Below are 26,439 nucleotides of genomic sequence, written 5' to 3' on the forward strand. Positions count from 1 at the left end.
GCTGGGGCCTTCCCCGCGCAGAGACCTGGGAAGCAGGACACAGCTGCTCGCTTCCTCCCGTGGCAGGTGGTTCACGCCCTGGCTGGGGACCGTGGCAGTTCAGCCCCTCCCTCCCACATCTGGGCAGGGGATGCATATGGCATTGTTACAGCAACTGCATAAAGGGGACGCTTAGTCCCGAACAAGGGCTTGAAATGAAGTCCTCTGAGCTAAAGGAGAAACAGTAATTTTCACAATTCCTATGAAAACACAGGTAGGCATGTTAAAAGAAATGTAACTGTCAAGGAGCTGAATAACTGTAGCCTCTGTAAGGCTGTCCTAGAAAAGGAAAGAGTGACATTTGTCAGTGTGGTGGAAAGTCACTGAGTGGATTTAAAGCAGGAGTCTCCAGAACAAGGAGAGGACGTTCTTTAGATTCTTTAATCTTCATAATTACTTTTTCCTTTCTTCTCTCTCTGTCTCTCTCCGTCCTTTTCCATTTCACTCATTGCTACCAAATAAGCCACTCCTACCTGTGACATTTCAGTCTAAAATATATATTGATATGTACGCTTATACAAATACAGGCTCAAGTTTACATTTTTATATATTTATTGAAACACACAGCTCCCAGAAAATTCCAAGTCAAAATGAGCCTGGAATCAAACGATCTGGGATCACATCTTAGCTCTGCTTCCTATTAGCCATGTAACCTCAAACAACTTCCCCAGTTTCTCTATGCTTCACATTCTTTATCTATAAAATGAGGATAAGAAATGTATGTACACCATAGGATTGTCCTAAGAATTAGGTGAGTGAATGAATATATGCATTACACATAGCACCCAGCACATTTCAAATGCTGAATACTGTCAGTAATTTTAAGGATTATTCCTATTGACAGTATTATTCAAATAACCAGTACAGCGTGGAAGAAATGTATCACCTGAACCCAGTTAGGTGGGCTCTGAGATTACCGGTGTTTAATATGAAAAATTGGTCTATCAGCTGGACATGGTCGCTTCTCAATACCCATCCTTTTTAAGACATACGTTTGCTGAGTCAAGGTACTGGGTCCCTGAAGAGCTGGGTCCAGCCCAGGATACCACACATTGAGAATGGAATTGAAATCCTGAAATATTCAGAAGAGATTAACCCGATGGTATGGTGATGGGGGGGGGGGGGTGAAATATAGCATGCCAGATATAGAAAACGTAAGAAAATGTAGGATATTTTTTCCTAAGGTTAAATAGTGTCGGTGAGGCTACGAGAAATACATTCAAATACTTGAAATACTATTATATGGAAGAAGGTATCGTCTTATTTTATGTTGATATAAGAAAAAGAATTGTATCCAGTTGGTTTAGTCAGTGGTTCTCCAAGTGTATTCTAGAACCTCAAGGGGTCACCAAGAATCTTTCCAAGTGTCTTCAAGGTCAAAACTATTGTCACAATGATACTAAGCTACTTTTTGCCTTTTTTTTCTCTATCATTCGTAGAAAATAGATATTTCCAGAGGCTACATAGCATATGATACTGCAGCTATTAAAACGTAAAAGCAGATATGAAAATCCAAGTATTTCTACTAAGACAGACATTCAAGAAATTTGTAAAAATGTAAAACGGTGCACTGTTCTTACTCAATCTTTGTTTTGTAATATGTGGCTATTTTTTCATGAAAAAATGCTATTTATATGAACATATATTGGGTTTATTCTTATTATTAAATTAATAATAAATAAATATCTTAAAGTCTCAGTTTTAATTTTCACTATGGTAAATAGAGATATGACCCACATAAAGAAAAACTCTTCAGGATCCATAATGGTGCTGAAGAAAGGAGTTTATTTTAAAGAACGTTGAAGAAGGCATATTGGGACTAAAATGTCTGAGGTCCATGAGCTTCAGTCATCATGGAGAGGCTCTGAAACCACCAATTTCACCACTAAACTAAGCTTTTCTTTCACAGTAACAGTCTTTAGAAACTATTCAAACATGGAGGGTATGTGCTAAAAGAGATACAGGCATTGACATTAATGGCCTCTAAGATTTCTTTCAACTCAGATTGTGCAATTCCCTTGCAAAAGGAAACAAAAGGGAGTTTACTCAGATATTGTTCTCATGAAGCTGCTGGGAGAGTGGGCAGATAGGCATGTGGTTATGGGTGGAAGTTTGGGGTGAAGCAAAAAGTGAAGCGTCCCCCCGGGCAAGGAACAGTGCCCTTTGAATTGCTGTGCCCCTGATAGGTTCTCTGAGAGGAGGGTCATGAGGCTCTGGGCTCACCACCCAAGTCACCAACATTTCCTAGGGGACCTCCTCCTGGGAGGATAAAGGCTGGTTTCCCTGATGGCCTCACAAGTCTCCCCTGAACATTCCAGAAACTAATCATCAAGAGTCCTTCAAAGATGAAAATTGATCGAAGCACATATGATTCCTCTTCTAGGATATGTCACAGCTGATAACCTGGCAATCTCAACTCACTGTCCTGGTTCTAACATTTGTATCAACTGGGAATGTATATATAGTTCTCTCCTCTTCCGTACAACTCGATATCAAAATGTAAACACAGCTGCACCAAAGATAAGTGTGCAAAACAGGAGAATGCAGTTCACAGAGGAAATGCAAATGATGATAAGCAAATGCAAAAAAAAACCGCAGTAAAAATCAAATTAAATGCAAAATAGAAATTTTAAGGAGCACCAGTTGCACCTTTACAATTAAACGTTTGAAAATGATGCAAGTAAACCCTGGCAAATATATAAGACAGGAAACTCACATACGTTGCCAGGAAGAGCCTCCACAAGAAAATCTTTCTGAAAAGCCATGTGTTCATGTACATGGAGAGACTTAAACCATTCCTGGTTTTTGAAAGAGAAATTCCAGGTCAAGGACTCTGTCTTAAAGAAATGGTCATACATCTAAGGACAAGGGTTTCTGCATAATGATATGCATTTTAAAGAAAAACTGCCAAAACATTCTTCTTTGACTGCAAACTAATAAACTAGTTCCACAGAAAAAGTAAGTCAAATATCCTTGAGGACCAAATTGGTTTGGTCATTAAACGCACACTGTCCCTTTCCTGAGACAGACCGCATGTGCTGTGGCCTCAGAGTAAGCATCGGTCACTTCCGCATCTCCAGGGGGGACACACAGGAAGTTCCACGTGGGGAGAGGCCACCTCCCACCACTTCTGTGTCCTCTGTCCCCTGGCACTGAGTGATAAGTACCTTTGTTGAGTCTTTGTAGGAAATAAGCAAATGATTTCTGTGACATAGTATGTGTCTAGTGAACACAGGCAAGAGAACGAGGCAGACATCAAAGCGTGAGGTTGCTGGTACCTGTTCCTCAGAGACCCAGGACTTGTGTGGACACCACCTTAGGACCAGGTGCTTCCACGGGTCCATCTGCAGTTTCCAACCTTAAGGAAATATAATCTCAATTCTCCAAAAGTGTTTATTTTACTTGAAATCACTTGGTCCTTAATTTTAAGTTCACCAGAAATAACTTGGTCTTTAATTTTAAGGTCACCATTAAGACTTTTAAGAAATGTTATTTTGTAAAATCTTGTCTGAGAGGAAAATGGTGTTTCTCATTTACCACTGCAAAGGCAGAACGTTGCTTGCTGGAGCGGGTGTTTGCCACATCCTGTAAGGTTCTGTAAGGTAGGACCATGTCAATTATTCAACTTGACATTCCCAAGTCTCATTAAAAAATGCCTTTTCTTCTGGAGACTTTTACTCCAGAGGGAAGGGAGAACTGGGTTTCTTCTCTGATTATCATGAAAAGCTTCCAGACAGCAGTGTCACTTTCTCTGAAGTCTTTGTGGGAGACCTGAATTATCATGATTTTTTCAGAAACTAGCATCAGAACAGAAGAGCCATTTCATCATCTTGTCGTGTGTGTGTGTGTGTGTGTGTGTGTGTGTGTGACAGATGTGTTTCATTTAGTAGTGCCGGGTCATAAATACCAAAGTGTTAACCACCTTTTGGGAGGTGAGAGGCACAGAAAACTCATTACCTTCATCTGTAAAAGACCAAGCAAAAGGCTCTACAACACATACCACTTCACGTGGAATAAATACTTTTCTCATATACTAGAGACTGGTAAGTCATGGTGAACATTCTAGGCTATCCCTGTCATTCTGTCTCGAGGACGTGAAGCATTTATGTACCATGTTTCTTTCATGAGTACAGTTATTCACAGTGCATGCTGGCTTGTTTCATCCCCTCCTGATATAAGGAAGTAACACAATAAGATATGACTCAGATTCAGTGGTTTGCCATTTTTCTCTCAGAATATCAGCCATCAGTATCAGTGTCTCTATACAAAACAGTCCAAAATATTCCCATGATAACAAGGTAGCTCAAAGAGTCCTAAGGGTTCATTCATTCATTCGTTTCCTGTGAATTCAACAAGGATGTGTTGAAAGGCTGCTCTCTAATGCAAAAGCATTTGCGTCTGAGGATGCAAAGCAAACAAGGAAAAGTCCCTCCTGAGAGGGATTTATAGTATTGTAGGGAGAAATTAAAAGTAAATAAGGAAGGGCATTCCCATGACACAGGGATCAGAGGATGTCCCTGTGGGGATGTGAGAGGGCTGCAATCAACATGTACCCAACCTCTTCCCTACAAAAGTGAAAGAAAAACGGGCTATGCCACAGAGCTGGTTACTTGGATACAGTTTACTTTAACACATTCACTGAGTATTTCTAAACATAATTAGACTACTTCTATATAATTATGGAAGAGATGCTAACCAATGTGTATTTTTAGGGGGCATGGGAGAAGCCAGTGGCAACATGAAACCTGCAAGAATTCATTCAGGATGAGAGTGGGACGTTAATACGTGAGCAGCAATTTTGAATGGGTAGGGGGTGACCAAGCCCTGCTGTGAAGGTGCAGCCCAGAAATGAGCCTTTAGTAAGAATGGACTTTCCTCCAGAAGTACCAAATGGACTTCTGGTATTTCCATCTGGGTGGAGATTGAAAAAAAATAGAGCAAAATTTTTCTCACAATGTTTTGCAACTTCTGCTTCTGGACTCAGCAGTCAGAACGCAGAGACAGCAAGAGAGTTAAAAATGAAAACACTGTTTATTCTTTTTTAAATGACAATTGATTTTTACCCATAAAACTGAGTCTACCTCATTCAGGTATGTTTGGGATTTTACGTGACTATCTATAATAAATCTATTTTTATTTAAAATGAAAAGTAGTTTATTCTTGACATTCTTTATCTTCGCTTGGGGAGAAAGAGTCTTCCTTGTTTGACTCCAGTAAAAACAGAAAACAGAATGACTTATAAAAGTTGAATTTCTTTAATGAAAAAAAAAAAATACTACAGCACCAGTAATCTGGTGAGAGTATTCAGTATCAGAAAAGCTTCTTTTCTCCAAGAGTTATCAACACTATGATTAGGGAAAAGACCCAGGTAATTTTCTCTGCTCTAATAACCAAAAGTTTTGGATATCAGCCCAAACTTTACTTGACTGGAAAAAGATAAATCAAAATCTTTATTCCAGATATTCATATACATATAGACTACTGTATATACAATTGTATACTATTTACACCTATTGGTGTAAGATGATCTTAATTCCATTCTATGCTGCATTTTAAATGTTCTATAAACACAAGAAATGGATCTAATTGAAACAAAATTTGCTTTCCCTCTCTAATTGAATCCCCTTGTTTAGTGCACTCTGCTATTACTCCCTGGTGGAAGTCTGCATGCTTTAATAATTTACTCACAGGATGCATGCCTCCATTTTTTTTTTTAATTTTTGAATTTTATTTTATTTATTTTTTTATACAGCAGGTTCTTATTAGTCATCCATTTTATACACATCAGTGTCTACATGTCAATCTCAATCTCTCAATTCATCGCACATGCCTCCGTTTTTGTCTCCATCTGGTAGAGCATAACCAACGTATTTGAGCTCTCAGCTCCCACTCTATAGCAACTAAACTTTCCCTGCAAGCTTGACCTCCGCCCTCCACACCTCCATGATGTGCATTTCTTGTAAAATCTTACGTCAGTAAACTTCCTCAGGGAACTAGTAGCAACACATGACAAACACAGCAACTCTGTGGCATGCAGCAGAGCTGCATCAATTGCTAAACAAGTTTCCGAGGTCCTTCTGTATCTCTGCTCTGAATGAGGCTCTCCTATTCTACTGGCAGGTATCTGGATTCAGTGGGAAAAAGAATTGAGGATGGAGGAGAGAGAGAGAAAGGAAAGCAACAATATCTTTTAGTTTAAAAACTGAGGATAATGGCTATCTATTTCTTCCACGTGCAAAGGATGCAAATATGTCTGTGACCCTTTTCACTATGAAACACTTAATGTTTGTTCTAGCACATCTTATCAGAAACAACTGTCCGACACAGTTGAAATGGTCTTAGAGAGGAACATGCATTGTGGACACCAAAGATTTGCAGCGGGTCCCTATTAATCTATGAAATAAAGACTGAATTGTTGCTGTACCTTTGGGACAACTGGTAAATACAGAGATCATTCTTACATGGAAAAAAAAAAAAAGATGCCACTTACAGTGAATACATTTTTATATTGTTTTGTTAAGCCTTCTTAAACCTTTCTAATATTTACTGTCTCATGGGTGTGATAAAATTCTCACCTGTGAATATTTCTGATCTTCTAAGTTTCTAAAAAATCTATGTCCCTTTTGGTCACTGTAAACAGTATCCAACAAACTTCCTGCTTCGTGGGTCCTTCCTGGAAGCATCTAAGGGTCAACCCTGTAGTCCAGAATTGTACAGTGGTACTGCTGGGGGAGTCCTAAAGAAATGATTGCAACTAAACCACTAGTTCCCAAGGAAAGTGGTGAGCGCTGGCCATTTTGCCCTTGAGGGACATTTGGCAATGCCTAAAGACATTTTGGTTGTCATGACTGTGGGGAAGGGAAGAAGGGGGTCAGGGGTGCTACTGCATCTGATTTGTAAAGACGAGGGATGCTGCTAAACATGGTACAATGCACAAGACAGCCCAGTTATCTAGCCCAGAATGTCAATCATACTCAGGCTGAGGGAGAAGTGCATTTCACCAAAAAAGGAACTGAGGTCTGAGGACATCAAGTGACTGACCCAACACCACACATCAGAGTCTGAGTCTAGGCAACAGGAATTGGTGACAGAGTCAAGATTCAAAACTTGTCCCTAAACATCTAATCTGATACTCATTTCATTCTGTCAGGCAAATGGCTAAGTACCTGGTGGTGTACAGGACAAATTCTGGACCAAGGTCCCTCATTTTGGGTGTGACACAGGATAAGCCACTGAACACTCTTGACTTTCAGCTTTTTGTCTCGTAAAATAGATGAGTTAATGGGCTTTCCTGGTGGTGCAGTGGTTAAGAACCCTCCTGCCAATGCAGGGGACACGGGTTTGAGCCCTGGTCCAGGAAGAGCCCACATGTTGTGGAGCAGCTAAGCCCATACGCCACAACTACTGAAGCCCGCACACCTAGAGCCCGTGAGCCATAACTACTGAGCCCACAAGCCACAACTACTGAAGCCCGCACACCTAGAGCCCACGCTCCACAACAAGAGAAGCCACTGCAATGAGAAGCCCGCGCACCACAACAAAGAGTAGCCCCGGCTTGCTGCAACTAGAGAAAGCCCGCATACAGCAACGAAGACCCAGCACAGCCAAAAATAAAAACAAATAAATAAATAAAATTATTTTAAAAAATAGATGAGTTAAATAGATGATTTCTAAAGTCTTTTTATTCCTCTAAAATTCTATTATTGTATAAATAATAACACCTTACATTATAATAGTCTCCAGATTCCCTTTCTCTTTCTTTTTAAACTTCTCTAGGAATCCTAACCCAGAAAGAAGCAGGAAATATTGCTGCTGATTTAAACAGAACAAAAGAGTGCCTTGACCAATACTCGGCTCTCAGTAAATAGTGAAGTGTATAATAAAATTCAGGAATAAAACGTATCCACATTGTCCATGATTTTAATAGGAAGACAAGTTTTTCTGGTCCTTTTATATCCTATGTACATATTAACTTATTTTGACTGTATACATGCCACATAAAAACTTTTATAAAAAGAAAAGAAAAGCAGCCATGTAAGCAGCAAGATGTTGTTACTGAATTAATGGAATTTGTTTGACAAATATAATCCATTGATATATTTCCTGAGATAAAAGTTCCCCAGGGCTTCCCTGGTGGCGCAGTGGTTGAGAGTCCGCCTGCCGATACAGGGGACACGGATTCGTGCCCCGGTCAGGGAAGATCCCACATGCCATGGAGCGGCTGGGCCCGTGAGCCATGGCGGCTGCGCCTTCGCATCCGGAGCCTGTGCTCCGCAACGGGAGAGGCCACAACAGTGAGAGGCCCGCGTACCGCAAAAAAAAAAAAAAAAAAAAAAAAAAAAGTTCCCCAAAGTCTTCACGGATCTGTAATTCGTTCAGTGCAAAAGAGGGACCAAAGTCACTTGTTATGTACTATATTTTGAAGACTAAAAAGTTCAGTAGATTAATCGCTAAAATTGTAAAAGAGGACATGGGAAAAAAAATGAAAATATGTATAGTTCTCATCTCTTCACTAAAAACAAAACTAGTACCTGTAACCTGTATGTATAAATTTGGGGGGTACCACGTAACCCCTAAGTCCTAATTTTAAACCCCTTTTCATTATAAAAAAAAAAGCAAAAGACATTTTACATGTCAGATTGCTGTTTCATTCCACTAGCTAATTTTTTTTAATCAGAAGAAAATAAGCTATCATTTCTTTTCTTTTTTCTTTTTCTTTTTTTTTTTCCATGAAAAGAATTTTAATCTGACCCATGTGCTATCATTATAGCACATTAACCTCTGGATGTTTTAACAACATTCTGATGGATCTTAAATCAATTAACACTATAAAGGAAAACATCTGTGGTCCTAATACTTTTTAGAGAGGTTCTTAATATTGTTTTTATAAGGAATTTAGAATGTATTTAATTTTTAAAAAGCCACTGAAACTTCCATAATTCACTGTGTGTTAAAAACAGTAGATATGAAAATCATGTCAATTTTATTAACAAACATGAAGCATGTGTATGTATAAGAAAGGATTATTAGAAAAGTCAGCGGAAGAAAATATTTTCCTGCCCATCAAATCCAGATGTTCAGCCCATAAAATGGAGACTTAGAAAGAAAGGCAGGTTATGGTATCTGATATCCTTAAGAAGTGTTACTTCTGAGAAGATTCATGGTCAAGGAAAGCCAAAATAGATTTTTTTTTTTTTTTTGCGTTACGCGGGCCTTTCACTGTTGTGGCCTCTTCCATTGCGGAGCACAGGCTCCGGACGCGCAGGCTCAGCGGCCATGGCTCAAGAGCCCAGCCGCTCCGCAGCATGTGGGATCTTCCCAGACCGGGGCATGAACCCGTGTCCCCTGCATCAGCAGGCGGACTCTCAACCACTGCGCCACCAGGAAAGCCCCAAAATAGATTTTTAAATGAATTATGTTTTACTTTTGTTTTAAAAGAATTGTAGTAATATTTTCTACATTCAATATGGAATGGAATAAAGAGTGAATTAAAATAAAAGGCACATGAATTTTTTTTCAGAAACAACATTATGTAAATACTTGATTAACATTTGATTTAAAATATAAAGGTTACTCTTTTAGCAAAAAATAGAATCATGATAAGCATTTTCTTTCATAAATTGACAAAACAGATACCAGAGCAAAGATTCCACAGAGCCATGGTTTTGTGGGTTGCATTGATTTTTTCTTTTGTTAGTCCATTGCTCTTTAGCAAATACAGATGTTTGTAAAATAGTTTAATTACAAAATAGGAGTCCACATTGATAGTGGCTGAACATTCCATGTTTCTGTGTTTTGATTTATAGATTAATATGCAAACATTTCTTGTTTTTTAAATAAAGATTTCAACTTTTCTTTCAATTCTTAAAGTGAAAAAACAAAAGAGAAGCTAGTGATAATAGTAATAACAGGGACTTCCCTGGTGGCACAGTGGTTGGGAGTCCACCTGCCAATGCAGGGGACACAGGTTCAAGCCCTGGTCCAGGAGGATCCCACATACCGTGGAGCGGCTAGGCCCGTGAGCCACAACTACTGAGCCTGCATTCTAGAGCCTGCGAGTCACATCTACTGAGCCCACATGCCACAACTACTGAGGCCCATGTGCCTGGAGCCCGTGCTCTGCAAGGCCACCGCAATGAGAGGCCCGCACACCGCAGCGGGGAGTGGCTCCCGCTCGCCACAAGTAGAGAGAGAGCCCACATGCAGTGACGAAGACCCAACACAGCCAAAAAAAAAACACCAAACAGATAAGTAAATAAATTTATAAAAATAAAAACAGTAATAACAGAAATTGGTACTCCATAGTTTTCCAAATGCTTAAAGTAAGAATCCCTTATGATTTCATTTCATTATACTTTATGAAGTGCTTTCTCATCGATTTTCTGTAACCACCCCCTATTTAGAAATGTAAATTTTAAATTTAGTTTAAAAGAAGGCATTTTATTAAGAATAACAAAAAAGTCATTTTGGATTCTTTGAACATAATATACTTTTTTTGTTGTTTTGAAAATTGACCAATGAAGATAGATGAGAAAAACACGTAGAGCTAAATTGATGTTAATAGAAAATATCTTTAGTTTTGCAATGCTCCTGAAAAATAGTGACAAAACTGGACAAATCTTACATCTGACAACTAAAGGTATTTTTATTATTCTTATTTCCCCATCTTTGAAGTTCTCCTTATATTGTATCTAACTTGTTCCACGTCCAGATTTTTGAGGTTCTACTTGCCTTTGGTCTCTCACTGGTCATCCCAATGGTTCTTTCGTCCATGCCTTCTAGCTGCCCTCAACACAGCACCACCTTCTATTCTTAGAAGAGGGATAATCTTGGGTTTCAAAGGCTTTGGTGAGTTTCTGTTGTAGGTCATCCTGCAAATGTTCTTCCTCCCTGTAAGAACCTCTCTTTCTTGAACCTGTAGATGGACTCATGGGCTCCATTGTTCTAAAGTTACCAGGTAGCAAGGCAGCATCATAGCTGTTCACATCGAAAGGACGCTGAGTCCTCTATTATTTAGATGGAAAGTCATTTCCTTCATTCGAACTTTTATCCTTGAAGTAATGGGCAACTAAAGTCATATTTGCTCCATAATTGAGCTCACACATCTGAAAATGGATTACTTAGGTTTACCAGGCTTTTATCTCCCTACTACTTACACACAGGCAGATTTTCTGCATTACAGCAACTAGGCTTTCTGATTCACTGATGCTACAGTCACATGCATGATTATCTATCTCCCCTGCACTAAGATACTGCCTGCAGTAAATTGGTCCTATTTCTCTCATCCCCTCTTCCGCCTTCTTCCACCTTGTGTGCACGTGTGATGAAGCAGATGTGCCTAAATGAAGCTTTACATCCGTATGAAAATGCAGCAGGGCCGGAAGAGAAAGCTGTACAACTTTCTCCTGTGCTGAACCTTTTCAATACGATTTCATAATAGAGATCACAGTAAACTGCTAAAACATTCAATGTGCCCATTTTTCAACGTAAGCAAAACACCATCATACAAAAATAAATATCAGTAATATTTAGATTACTTACTTTTTTGGTTTAACCTTAATTCTGCTCTCTGCTATTAAGACTAGAGAACAAGAATTGTTGGAACATTTATTTGATACTCTGAAGAATTCTGAATACAGAAAATGTAGAAAGAGGTGAGACCAGCATGGTGCCCGCAAAGCATCGTTCAGAGGGCCAGGCACACAGGAGGGGCCCTGGGCTGCTTCCCTTTCCTTCTTGGTCAATCTTAGTACTTACAATTAGAACAAGGAAAACGAAATTTAGCTCTTTCCTCTTAGGACACGAAAATCAGTACATTTTATGATATATATTGGGAAACAAATTAACAAAGACAAGTATAAGCTAGACTTGATAATGGTTTGTGTACTTAAGTTAGACGAGATCACATTTATAAAACGTTCAGAGCAGTACCTGGTAAGCACTGCTTTTCTTGCTAGCTAGCTACCAGTGACTACAAAAAATACTGCCCTAAAGATCTTCTCGAAGCAAACCTGCCAAGTGTGATATTAAAATCTTATTTATGTATGATCTCATAAAGACAAATCCTTATTTGTATCCTGTACAATTATCAAGGCTATTAGGTTCTACCTAGTATAAGCCTATGTGATAACCAATTGTTTTCAATTTTCTCAAAGAAATGAAAGATTTAAAATTTGATTTAGAAATAATCCTCTTACAGCAAAAGACAAATATTATATGATAGTACCTATATGTGGAATCTAAAAAATAATACAAATGAATCTATATACAAAACAGAAACAGACTCACAGACATAGAAAACAAACTTATGGTTACCAAAGGGGAAAGGGAGGGGGGAGGGATAAATTAGGAGTATAGGATTAACAGATACACATTACTATACATAAAATAGAGAAGCAACAAGGGTTTACTATATAACACAGGAAACAATATTCAATATCTTGTAATACCTTATAATGGAAAATAATCTAATATAGCTAGATAGATAAACTGAATCACTTTGCTGTACATCTGAAACTAACACAATATTGTAAATCAACTATATTTCAATAAAAAAAGAAATAAGCCTTTTATGTAACAAATTAACTCTCAACAAACCCCCAACCTGTCCTAATATTGGCTTAAATAATATTTAAAGATATTTTTATCAATATGCATCAAAACAAGGTCCCCAAAATGGACTCAACAGAGCATTGTCTTTTCAAGACATTCTCAGTTAAATTCCTAATTCATTAGTCTCTCAATACATTTTATATAGTTTTTATTAAAACAGATTATTTTAAGCTGTACCTTTTTTTAATAGCTAAGCTAACAAAGGATACATGTAAACATATATAGAGACGTATAATACATACATTGAAGATATTCGATTCTTCCAAATATTGTTATAACTTCCTTCATACTTACTTTTGTGATAATATTAAAGTTAAAAGGGGATATTTGACAATAGTTAGTATGTTCACAATCACTGCTCAGTAACCTTTCAAGAGGAGACATGAATTTGGATTTTCAGTGGAATTTACTGGATTCTTATTATATGCCAGCAAACATGATAAGCCTTTCACAATCATCACTCCTTTCTTTCAACATCCCAAGCAAAACATTCTTCTCCTTTCCTCACTGACTGCCCCCTCTGACTCTCCTCTCCTAACCCCTCCTTCCAACCCCTTCAGACATGCAGTGTCCCAGGGCTCAGAGTCGGAGCGTCGGCACTTCTCCGTCTGAACATTCTTCTGACTCTCTCATAGTGGATCCCTCAGCTCTAAATCCCATCTGCACTACGACTCCCAAAGCTATGGCTCCGATCAAGACCTGATCAGCCCCTCACTCTTAACTCCAGCTGACTTCTTGGCATCTGTAGTTGGATGCCTGATGAGAATTCAAGCATTCACATGGACAAAGCAGACACTGGATTGTCTACCCCCAACTGGGATGTTTCCCATCTTAGTTGCTCATGGAAAAAAAAAAAAAAAGTCATTCTGAACAACTTCCTACTCCCCTTCTGCACAGCAACTTCTCCAGATCCCATGTGGATCTGTCCTTTTCTTTTACTGTCAACACTTGGTCCAGGTCCCCAACCCTTCTCCCTTCCACCAACTCAGCGGGCTCTAACTAATCCCCAGGCTTTGTCTCACCTCCAGCCTGCTCTCCACATGGCAACCAGGGTGGTTTCTTAATATGGAAAAGAGATTTGACCATTCCCTGCTTAAAAATTCCAAATGGCTTCTTCTCATTACACTTAGGGTGAATATAAATTCTCTCCTTCTGTTTCTCTCTCCCTCTTCACCACACACCACTCAGCCTTTACTCGCCATCCTGCAAGCACCCGGCCTCCTTTCTGTGGCTTGGACCCACCAATTGTTTGCTTTTTCCAAAGGGCCTCGCACCTGCCAGTTCCTCTCACCTGAATCTTTACATTCTCATCAGCCAACAAGTAGCTTCACGACACTTCCTCAAAGAAGCCTTCCTTGATCACTCTGTCTAAAGGGCCATTCACCCCCAAGTCTGGCCAGTCTCTGTCATATCACACTGTTTCATTTCCCAACACTCATCAATACCTGAAATTTCTCTAATACTTCTTTGGCTTTTTGTTATCTCTCTTGCTAAGATATAAGCTTCATGAACGTTTTATTTACCACTCTTTTTCTTTACTACGATTTTTATTTCTGTTGTATGTACCACTGTGTCAGCACTTTGGCACATAGTAGGGGCTCTAAAAACAACTGAATCAAGGAGTAAATCGTCTCATTTAAGAGCTACTGCCATTATTCCCATTGTACAGATAAGGAAGCTGAGAATTTAAAAGGTAATTTTCCTCACATTTCATAATTAGAAAGCTCAGAATGGACTCCAGACAAGATGTCAAAGACTAATTTCTTAAGCACTTTAAAAGTAGAGCATGTCTGGGGCTTCCCTGGTGGCTCAGTGGTTGAGAGTCCACCTGCCGATGCAGGGGACATGGGTTCAGAGCCCTGGTCTGGGAAGATCCCACATGCCGCGGAGTGACTAGGCCCATGAGCCACAACTACTGAGCCTGCGTATCTAGAGCCTGTACTCCACAACGGGAGAGGCCGCGATAGTGAGAGGCCCGCGCACCGCGATGAAGAGTGGCCCCCGCTCGCCGCAACTAGAGAAAGCCCGCACACAGCAACAAAGACCCAACGCAGCCAAAAATAAATAAATAAATAAAATAATTAATTAAAAAAAAAGAAACACCACCTTTAAAAAAAAAATAGAGCATGCCTCAATCCAACATTTCTATAATTATCTCTTTAAATTACTTCCATCAGCTCCCTGACCCTCTTCTTTCCATCATCTGTCCCCTTCATGTCATCACTTCCTCTTACAGTCAAAACTCTGAACTGATGTCTTCCACTTCATTTATGTTTTCTTAGATATTATATATCTTGATCATACCTGAAGTATCAGTAAGTAAATTAAGAAAATAAAACAACCGAAAAGTAAAAAGACAGGGTTTATTAGGCATAAGTTAAAATCTTAGTTTAGAAACCAAAAAGGGGATTTGGAAACTCAAGTTTAAGAAGTCAAAGTACAATATTTGGCCTGAATTATCTGATTGGCAGCCCACATTCATCAGAGTAACCAAATAATACACATACTTTTTTCTTCACTTTCCCTTAAGTTATAGCCAACTTATTCCTGGAGTAGCAAACTATAAGAGAGCTCTACCTGATTCATTTAATATGCCTCTTGGATGAGTATGAAAAGATTGTCTAGTGCCTACACTTCCTGGAATAATATGAAAACCTCATGTGTTTTCCATGATCAAAGTATTTGACAAATGTCAAGTTACTTCCCTTGCACTTCAAAAACAGCAACAAAAAAATCTAGATACTTTGGTACATTATTCAATGGCTTTCATTTTATGTAATATCAAAAACAATTTAGGGACGGGGAAGATCCATTATTTCCATCCTATCACTCACCTTGAGACAGACTGGGTGCTATGCCTTGTTAATCACCTTTCAAGACAATGATGATAACATCACTTTTGCATTATTAACATGGCATCAGCATTCATAGTACAGACAAATTAAGTAAAGATGCCTCTTTGCTTTTTATAGTTTTAGATCTCGCTAGGGATATAGAAGTGGCTCAGTATACAATGGTTCACTCATGCAGCTAAATCAGGTGCATGGGGATTAATGCATGTTTCACACAAATGACCTCTAAGCAACTACCAACTACCCTTCAGTCTTGCTGTGATTTGCCCACCATCATCATGTCCTCAATTACCTGGTTATTAAGCTGACCTTTCAGAAGGCTGAAAAAAATAGACCTAGAATCAGATAGACTCAGCATGAAATCTCAACCCTCACCTCCCCAAGTCTTACTCCTTATGAACTGGTAACCTTGGAAAATTACTGTGGAAGATCACCAAAAACAGTTGAGGTTTTGTTTGTGTGGCGTGTATATGTGTATGTTTAAAATTTCTCTCCAAATAAATCTTTGATTTTCAGTTTAAATCATAAAACAAACCAAAAACAAATTGAGGCTATTGCCTAGTTCTGCAGCTCCCAAACTTCTATCACCAAAAGCCTTCCAAAGGAATCTGGTTGGAATGGAGGCCTAAATGTAGTCTGGCAAGAATAGAGTTTTTACTTAAATAGTGTACTATATGCAGATTTTAAAGGAATAAGTTATAATTTATAGAACATTGAGAACACAAATAATTATCTGTTGTGAGGTAGACTATTCCTTTGAGGAGAAAGATTTTGAAGAATTTGGGAGATTTAAAACCCCATCTCTAAGCAGCCACTGCTTCACTGAGATTACAGACTTCACAAGGAGAGGAATGGGATATGGTATGCCCAATTCATGGAACAATGAAAACACTTATAAAATATTTGTTCATGAAATGAATAAATGAATAAATAAATAGGTTTAGCTAGCCTGGTAAAATGAAATACTCATGAAGTGTTTAGGTGATGGTATTGGTAATCTGATTTTTATTTTCCTATGTATTCATCTCTGTATTTCTCAAGTTGCCTAGAATAATCATGGTTTACTTAGGAAAAAAATAGGATATGCAATTTTATACACAGCATGTGATCGAAAGAGGGGAAGATCGGGAAAGAGAAAGAAAAAATGTTGGCAAAGATTTTAAAGCAATTTTTTTCTTTCTTCTATTTCCTGAAATTTTCTATCATGTAGAAATTTTGCCATGAATAGTTCACTTAAGAAACAACAAAAGGACAATTAAAATTGTTTGCCTGAGTTGTTAAGTATTTTCTACGTACAGGGGTGGGCTGCACTGACACACCATCCATTCATTCAACTCACTGGTAAATAAGAAGAGACCCAGGCTTCCCTGGTGGCGCAGTGGTTGAGAGTCCGCCTGCCAATGCAGGTGACGCGGGGTCGTGCCTCGGTCCGGGAGAATCCCACATGCCGCGGAGCGGCTGGGCCCGTGAGCCATGGCCACTGAGCCTGCGCGTCCGGAGCCTGTGCTCCGCAATGGGAGAGGCCACAACAGTGAGAGGCCCGCGTACAGCAAAAAAAAAAAGAGACCCAGTGAAAACCTACACGAGCTCACCAGCTACTGTGAGAAACAGCCAGGTAAAGAGATCCCCAGAAGGTCAGAAGAGGACCTGTGCAGGTGTGAAAGGGGTGAAAGAGCAGAGGATGTGCAGGAGGGCTGCCCAGAGGAAGTGACCTCTGAACTAAATTTGGAAGGGCAATTATAATTTGCCCAGTTTAAAAAAATTATGGAGGGAAGAAAACATGGAGGGGTGAGCAACAGTTTGGAGACAGGAAAACATTATATTTTTAGGAAAATGAAAGTTACAAGAGTACATAGTACATGTCACAAAGTGGCCCCAGATAAAGCTGGAGAAATCTGGAGGGATTAAATTAGAACCGTGTGTGCCATGCTGTTTGCTTTCATTTTTCCTAAGTGCACAGAGACCAAAGGAGGATGATTTGACACCTTATTTTGACCTCATCCACCATTGTGCCTTGAGAACATTTTAAACTTGTGTTGATTCTTCTATTTGCTTTTTGTTCCACCAGTTAGTAAGAAGTTGGTACAAATGAATGAGAATTAAAATACACCAATGCTAGACTATACAGCAGTCTAATAAGTGATACTAATGTTTCCATTGGCTACCTGAGAAATAACCAAAAACTCTCAAAATCTCAAAAAGGAATCTTGCTGAAGGAGCTCTCAATCACAAAATGGATGTTACTAATAGAAATATCAACACAAAATAGATTTGAGTATAGCTAGTACTGCCCAATCTAAACTTTGACAAAAGTGAAAAATTATATTACATGACGTATTTTATGTGACATTGAAATGCAAAAAAAAAAAAAAGAAAGAAACCAACAGTGGCTAAAACTGCACACATGAAGTGTTATTTCTGGCTAACTAGAAAAATTAAAGCCTTTTTGGGAAATTTAGATCTGTGTGGTTTGACAAGAAAAATTGCACTTAGAAAATTAATAACCAGGCTTCCCTGGTGGTACAGTGGTTGACAGTCCGCCTGCCGATGCAGGGGACATGGGTTCGTGCCCCTGTCCAGGAAGATCCCACATGCCGCGGAGCGGCTGGGCCCGTGAGCCACGGCTGCTGAGCCTGTGCGTCCGGAGCCTGTGCTCCGCAACGGGAGAGGCCACAACAGTGAGAGGCCCGCGCACCGCAAAAAAAAAAAAGAAAAGAAAAGAAAAATAATAACCATAAAGGAAAATTCCCACAGTCATAAACTATAATCAGTAAAATGTGCCGTGGATAAAAATCAATTCATGAATTTAATAGCGATTGTAAAAATTAAATGAAAATAGATGCTGTTGAACGTTAGTTCAGTAAAATAAAAATGGAAAAATTGGTAATGATTTAATCAGGTTATGTAAAAAATACTCAAGGAATTAAACTAGCTTAATGGAGGGGAATTTTTCTGTGAAATATATTTTCAAGAAAAATTAATAAATGTTGGTATATTCTAATTAAATGTTTATATTCATAAATGTTGAGTCAAAACACCTTGAGACCAAAATCATGGGATCAGTATATTCTCTATCCCAACTGGGAGCCATTGAAGGAGGAATGTACAAAGGTGAGTTTTGCCTTCTACAAAGATTATCTTGGTAACAGCTGAAGGGAGACAAGGTTCCAAGCTATTAATGTTAAGACACTGTTGGAATGTATCTATAAACTATTTAAGAGGTAGAATCCAGAGGAGTCTGAAAATCCCTAAAATAGGCGATACAAAGTTAAAAACATTCAAAGATCTATAAGAGTTTATTCCTCTTCCACACAGCCTTAAGCCTTATCTTCTCAGAGTCTCTCAAAGGAAGAGATGTGATTTGGGATCACGTTTCAACGGGAAAGAGCTGTGTGCTGTGATTTCGAGGGATTACGTAAATGAAATTTACAACTTTGCAGAGCACCTCACCGTTTTCAAAGCAGTGTCACAAATATTATCACGTTTAATGCTTACAACACTTTGAGGAAATGGTGTATCAGAGAAGGAAAATGATTTGGATCCAGATCACACTATTCATAGAATTTGCTTTCCAAAGTATTTCTCGTTCCACCTGCCATGGTTTTCTCCAACCTGGATGGCTCCTGACTCATTTCCTATGATGCTTAGTATTTCTTTTATCAGTAAACAAATTATGGTCGTTTTCTTTAAGTGGAAATATTTAAAATATTAAAAAACATTTAAAATATTGAAAATGGTGACCACACTTTATTTCTTGATTTTGTCCCTTTGATAACCTCTTTTATCGATACATCATTATTATTTGCATAGGTGTCTCTAATTTATTTTCATGACTATCAGGACATTTTGTTTTAATTTACAAAGCAAAGAGTTTCTTCTTATCTACCAGTGATTTTTGTTAAGTTCACTTTACCGTGTATTCATTTCCTGACACTACCTCTGAGTATGATGCTGAGTTGTCCTCGACTCAAGTTCTGCTCTCCAGCAGATCACTTTTTCAGATGGTTGATGAATTTCCTCCAGTTGCTCACATTTTGGTTGGAAGCAAATTTTTGAATATATGAATGGCAATCATTTTCATTTAAATATCATCACATGGAGTTACAACTTTATCACACTTGTGATATATTTATAGGAGAAATTGAAGTTTTAGTAAAGCCACTTTTTTCACTTCAGATACTTGTGTCTCATTTTTAACAGGAAATGAATGTTTAATCTTTCAACACTGTGTAAGTGTGCACCGTAAAAGATGTTAAAGTGGGTTTGAGTTTGGGTCTTCAGTACAGAACCTAAGAAAAAGCATTGATAATCTTGTTGATTATCTTTTCAGAAGGGAATCAATTGAAGATAAAGTGAACGAACGTGAAAGATTCTTGACTATTTCCCTAACACTCATTTTATATATATTTATGCTTGCCCCAGCTGAAAGAGAAGGAAGGTTTTCACTTCTTTCTTCATTTTTGCTTGTTTCTGTTGTTTTCCTGAACACATAATTCTCTGCTTACAATAGCCATTCCCTAGACTCTTGAGAGACTGAAATTGGAATAACATATTGGCATATAAAAGGAATGCACATTAAAGATTTTAGGCAATAATTAAATATTTTCTTATCTAAATATTGATTACAGCCATGTACACAAAATCTATGAATTACTGTAAATTTTACTTCTGTATATTGCAGAATTGTGTAGAAATAGATATCACACGGTATTGCTAAATGAATAGCCTGCAATATTGTATTTTTTTCTTTATCCTTCCATAAGACTATCTTTTTTTTTAATTGAAGTATAGTTGACTTCATTATTGTGTTAGTTTCAGGTGTACAGCAAAGTGACTCAGTTGTATACATATATATATTTTTTAGATTCTTTTCCATTGTAAGTTATTACAAGATATTGAATGTAGTTCCCTGTGCTGTATAGTAGAACCTTGTTGTTTATAAGACTACTATTTTTATGCATGCAAAAGTCATAGCAATAACTTTTTGGTGATCAGCAACTAGTGTGTGGTTGGGTGTCTCGTACTGACAAAACTACTTACACAAGATTGAAATTAAGTTTAAACTGAGGTTAAGTGAAATTTCCATTCTTTTCTCCTAACAATTCCTATAGACTTATAAGATGACTGAAAAAGATCAAAGATCTGCAGTGATGACGAATTTCTTTCTCTGCACCAGTAACTCTTATATACACATGGTCTGTAAACAAAACCCTGTAACATGAATGCTGCATGCACCTTCATCAACAAAGTCAATCAATCTGACTACAGATCTCTGCCCTTCACCTGCTCAGACTGAAATTCTTGATCACATTATCTAGTAAGAAATGATGCTCAGACTCCTACAGGCTTTCTGTGCACACAAAATGCAACTGGCAGGGTGAGCCGTTTTCCATCTGCCTTTGGCAACAGTCCCAGGTCAAGTGCTACCCACACCAGTATGTGCCGGGGCTGGACCTGACTCTGGTGTCTCATTCCCCTGCTACATGAGTCCCTCCCTCCCTATTCCTTACTTTTCTTCCTGTGGATGTCTGGATCTGAAGAACAAAACAGACCCATCAAATGAAATGCCACTAGCGAGAATGTCCAAAGAGTAGGTCGAGGAAAATTTAGAAACAACATATGCATGAACTATGGATTTTTAAGAAATCAGGAGGCTCTTTCCAGAGAAAAGGTAAAATAAGGAGATGAAAGAAGGAAATGGGGTGGGGTTGGGGGGAAGGGCAAAGCCTGTAAAGATCTAGATCTAAAATGATTCTACTTAATCTTGATAAAATTGTCCAATGGCCTCCACCTTCCACTTCGCCTCTGACTAGTTTTTTCATTTCATGTTTTTCCCCTCTCTGTCCTTTCTTTCTGAAAATTGTCTTACCCTCCTCCTTCTCCTCTATTATTATAATCTGCAGTTTCATCAAAAAAGGCCCATTGCTTTTTCAGTGTCTGGGAAGAAATCAAGCACAAATGATACAAAAAAGGCATAAGACGGTTTCTGCTATCATGTAGGTTACAATGGCCGTAATGCTCTGATTGGTAAGCAATAATGCCAGCAACAGCAAACTGAAATGTTATGTGAAAAATGACAAGGAAAGGTGTTAAAAAGTACCCAAATGCAGTGGAGATGTTTTGTGGCAAGAGTGATGAAAGAGAATTTTAGAGGGGAAGTAGGATTGGCGCAGCGCCTTGGAGGTCTTGAGGAAGTGTAGAGCAGCAGGGTGTTGAAACTACCTGCTGCTTGCTCTATTTTAGTCAATCAAAGAAAAAGAAAAAAAGATCCCTGCCCAGCTCCTGCCATGCTCCTAGCCCATCGGTGGACTCAGTTGTTCTGGCAAAAGTTTAGAATAGAAACCAAGGCAACGAAAAGATGTCGGAGGGTTTTTTCCTCTTTGATTTTATATTTTTAAGCTGTAGGGTGTGAAAAGAAATGGACAGATTAGGATACTACTACAACACTGCAGGTGAAAAGGGATAAAGTTGTGAATTAAAGGGATGTCAATTGAGGTGGGGGGGCGAAGATTTTAGAGATCATTACAAAGTAAAATGATAGGACTTGGGGAGCATTTAAATATATATTTCAGATTTTCTTTCTCCCTCTCTCCCTCTCTTTTTTTCTTTTTTGCAAAAACACAACACAGTAAAACAAGATTAAATTTAGGAAAGGAGGTGGTGGGGTGGTGGTGGTGGGGTGGTGGTGGTGGGATGAATTGGGAGATTGGGATCAACATATATACACTAATATATATAAAATAGAGAACTACTAAGATCGTGCTGTATAAAAATAAATAAATAAAGTAAAATTAGAAAAAGTAAAAAGACATAAGCCCTCAGCACACAGGCTAAAATAATTTTGCTTAGAGACTTTGCCTCAATACTGTTAGAGTTCTAGAATAGCTCTACATCACCGTCTGTTTGACTGAGAAAGTTAGGAATGAAACAATATATCTGGGTTTCATGATTTAGTTGGAAAATGTTGTGTTAAATAAATATTAAACACAAAAATCTAACAAAAAAGAAGGAAAGGAGGTAGGTTCCGCCTTCTGAGGGGTGAGTCTGGACATGGAGAATCAGGATCATCAGTGCATAGTAGGTGATGATAAGTAACTCTGAGTTTAGGAAATAAGAATAAAACAGGCCGAAGGGGCTTCCCTGGTGGCGCAATGGTTGAGAGTCCGCCTGCCGATGCAGGGGACGCGGGTTCGTGCCCCGGTCCGGGAAGATCCCACATGCCGCGGAGCAGCTGGGCCCGTGAGCCATGGCCGCTGAGCCTGCACGTCCGGAGCCTGTGCTCCGCAACGGGAGAGGCCACAACAGTGAGAGGCCCGTGTACCGAAAAAAAAAAAAAAAAACAGGCCGAAGATTGAGGCCCATAGAACTCCAATATTTAAAAGTAGACAAATGTGGAGAACCAGTAGAGAGATGATAGACAGACAGACCAATATACATACATAAATATATAATGTTTGTGTATTATGTAACTCACACACATATATATATATATATAACTCATCTATTTATGTGTGTGTGTATGTATATGCATACAAACAGTGTAGAAATATCTATGTTCTTACAGTACTTAATTGTCACTGGTAGAAGGATACCAAGTAGCCCAGAACAGAGCAAAGACCCAGCTCAAAGCTGAGGGCTCTGACCCTGTGCTCAGTCACGTAGAGAAAGGGAGGAAAAGGAAACCAGACCCCTAACCTCACCTCCCCTTCCCTCTAACCAAAGGCATTTCAGAGTCTAGCGATGGTAACAATCCCAGGCAGATTTGTATTAGGAAAATGTTTTCCAAAAAATCAATATATAATCATACTCACCACCCCCAAACTCTACATTGTATTTAGAACTTAAGAGGATTGCTGATCAAATTCAATTCATAACTAGTTTTGAATACCTGCAATGGGCAAGGCAAGGTACATGCTTGGAACTAAGAGCTCTTTCTTTTTTACTTAGATGGAAAAATGAAAACTTATGTCCAGGAAATGACTCTTAGCTGTTATGACTCATAACTCACATAACTCATGCATTCATGGCTGTTATGGTGTGAAGCCGTAGCTTCTGGCAGTACTTTGTTAGAGCCAGAGATCACTCACTCCTACCTGCATGCTTGAAACCATCACTGTCCCCCAGAATTATTTAGAAATTTTAAACAAAGTGTTGGTTTCCGGTTAACACGGCAAAGAGGCACAGAGCAAATAGATCAGACATTTATGTAAAACTCAGCCAGCGATGTTACTCTGCGCTGGCAAAGTGTAACTTTGCCCATATTTTAGAGATTAAATAACACATCTGAGTTGTGCAACAATTTATCCACTGAAGTCACTCTCCATTTGGCTCTGTTTCTTTATGCCCTTAGAGTTCACAATATAAATTTGAGGTCTAATATTTCCTATACACACGAAACTCAACTGAACACATTAAAGTAAAACATATAATGCAACTCATAGGTTGCTAATATAGAAAAATATATCATTTAAAGAATTAATAATTTCCAAAATTATACAGTGAATCCCAAAATCTCTCTGGGGACTTCAAAGTATGCTAAACAAGATTTGCACACCTAGATAATTATATCTATATATTTTTTCTAAAAATGAGTATGTTTGCTCTCCATATTTATGTGAGCAGTTGAAGTGAAACTTGGTTTTCAAAATAAATCTATGTATATCGATACATTTATTTATAGTATAAACTATTCAGCCCAATTGGTTTAAAGGTTGCTAGATCATTTTATACTCTTATTTTGATGATAAATTCAAAGATGTTTCTTACGGTAAAAATCCTTAATAGACTGTGTTGAAATTTTTATGGTGGTTTGCTCTGTGGCCTATAAAATATTTGAGAATTTCTTGACGCTCACTCAGAAATGTTTTCCAACAGTTCCTGAGTGGGAATTTTTAATGGAAATTTACTCTGACTTATGATAATACACATATTATTACCTTATTAAAATTATTATTCTTTATAATTTGGCTTTTATTATTATAACCAACTTTATAGGAATGGTAACTTGGTAAACATTTTCTGTACTAAGACAAAATGCTGTACCTATATAAAAAATGTTTAATCCGTTTTTGCAGTTAAAGAAAACAGACAAAAAAAACCACTATCCACGCTGCTTTCTACTGTCCTTGGTTACACAAAATGTAAATTAACAATGTAGCGTGCTCAGAAGGTAGCTACTGCCCTGCCCTTTAGAGAAAAGGAGAGCAGTAGAAAGTCAAAAAAAGATTTCAAAGTGAATTACAATCAGCAAGATTTTTAAAAATATTTTTCCTGTTTTCTTTTCTTTTTTTTTTTTTTACTTATTTGGAAATCTACAAAAATACCATTTAAATACCTTTTCAGTAATAAAACATTGCTTTTAGATTCTACACCATAAGGAGTAATATTACATATCAACCAAAAATGTACTCATGACCCAAACTGAAACCGTTCAGGAAATGTACATTAAATGGACCATAAGTGTACAAAGATCTCAAACGTGAATAGGTACCAGGGGTCCGATTAGTTATAGTTTCCTATAGAATACAGCATTTGCATGATTCTTAAGAGTTCAAGTATTTTTATCTCGTCAAGGCGCTACTATTTACCCATCACCCAGGAAGGGCGGCGGCCCCATAAGAATTTTCAAAGCAAATAAGCATTAAAACGACTGTAAGGGACCAAAACCTTGATTTAAAATACATTCTGTGATAAGAATTTGCAGAAAGTTAATATTTAATTAAATACCCAATTGTATTACTTTAAACTACCATACAACTAAGTATTCAATAAAATATTTCAGTCATAATCAAAATTTGAGGAAGCAAACTACTGGTCCGAAAAAAGGGAGTGGCTTGCATGCAAGCAAAGACATATTATGATTTTTAAAAGTGCATTTTTTGTTGGAAAGATAAAAATTTACTTCTTTTGTCATTAAAATTTCCTTAGACATTCATAAACTTGTGTTTGTATATTTTGAGGGTTAAGTAATAGCTTTTGTAATATCCAAGTTTGAACAGTTTGTAAACCAAGATACAGAGAGACAATGTTTGTAAACCAAGATACAGAGAGACAATGTTTGCCTTTTAAATCGTGATTTCTTTTTTGGCCAAACATGTATGCCTTTTTAAACAGAAACAATGTATTCTGTCACATAGCAAGCCATGTCCCTCTGGGGTACAATAACCTTGACTGTTTTACAGTTGGCTTCCTCACCTCCAGTCACCAATGCTTAATTTATTTTTATGTCTATTTCAAACCAATGACCTTACACACACACACACACACACACACACACACAAACTAAGGAAATATGAATTTCCTCGTACTTACCTGTAACCAACACTACAGTGTCCAGAAAGGCAAAGCCAAATGCCAAGAGTTTAAGCCACAAATACATGGTCATATCTGGAAATCAGTCGTATTCCTGTGAAATAGCATGCGTCCTTCTGAAAGGCAAAATAATGGTTATTTCCGCAAAAATGTTTCTCTGTAAAACTGAATCAAAAAGAAAAGAAATGAATGCATACTCTTCACTGGTGTCTTATCGGACAGGGAGCAATTTCCTCCTTTGCTGAGAACAAACCACTTGCTGCTAGGTAGTGATGTCAGATTCGGTTTTACTAACTTCTCCAAAAATGCTGTAAAGCGTCCTCTTTGCAGGAAGTCAAGAAAGTTGTTCCAAGTCACTGCAAAGGCGTCTTACTTCCTTAACCCAAGTGATTAGACTGAGTTAGCAGGCCTTTCAAAAGATGTTCCCTACAAGGAAGATGTGTTTTTAGTATTCAAATAACACTCCCAAACAGTATCCATTACAACCAAAAACGAATATAACCCCCCCTGAAAAATCCATAACATTTTTACCTAAAAGTTGAGGAAACATAGTCAGCATGGCTACAGCAAAATGGGGGTTGGCAAGATGATACACTAATTGAATTAGTAAAAAATACCTGTATGG

General features: G+C 38.1%; 1 protein-coding gene across 1 annotated transcript in view; it reads right to left on the reverse strand.

Moving 5' to 3' along the window:
• Positions 1-25,930, reverse strand: part of PTPRC (protein tyrosine phosphatase receptor type C) — a 122,640-nt gene extending 96,710 nt beyond the window's left edge. The window contains exon 1 of the mRNA XM_082672782.1: positions 25,815-25,930. Within this exon, the coding sequence (XP_082528908.1) occupies positions 25,815-25,887 (73 nt within the window). The 5' untranslated portion in view covers positions 25,888-25,930. The remainder of the gene's footprint in view (positions 1-25,814) is intronic.
• Positions 25,931-26,439: the final 509 nt, after the last annotated feature.

Source organism: Grampus griseus (genome assembly GCF_964374135.1).
Source record: "Grampus griseus genome assembly, chromosome: 1".
Lineage (NCBI taxonomy): Eukaryota > Metazoa > Chordata > Mammalia > Artiodactyla > Delphinidae > Grampus > Grampus griseus.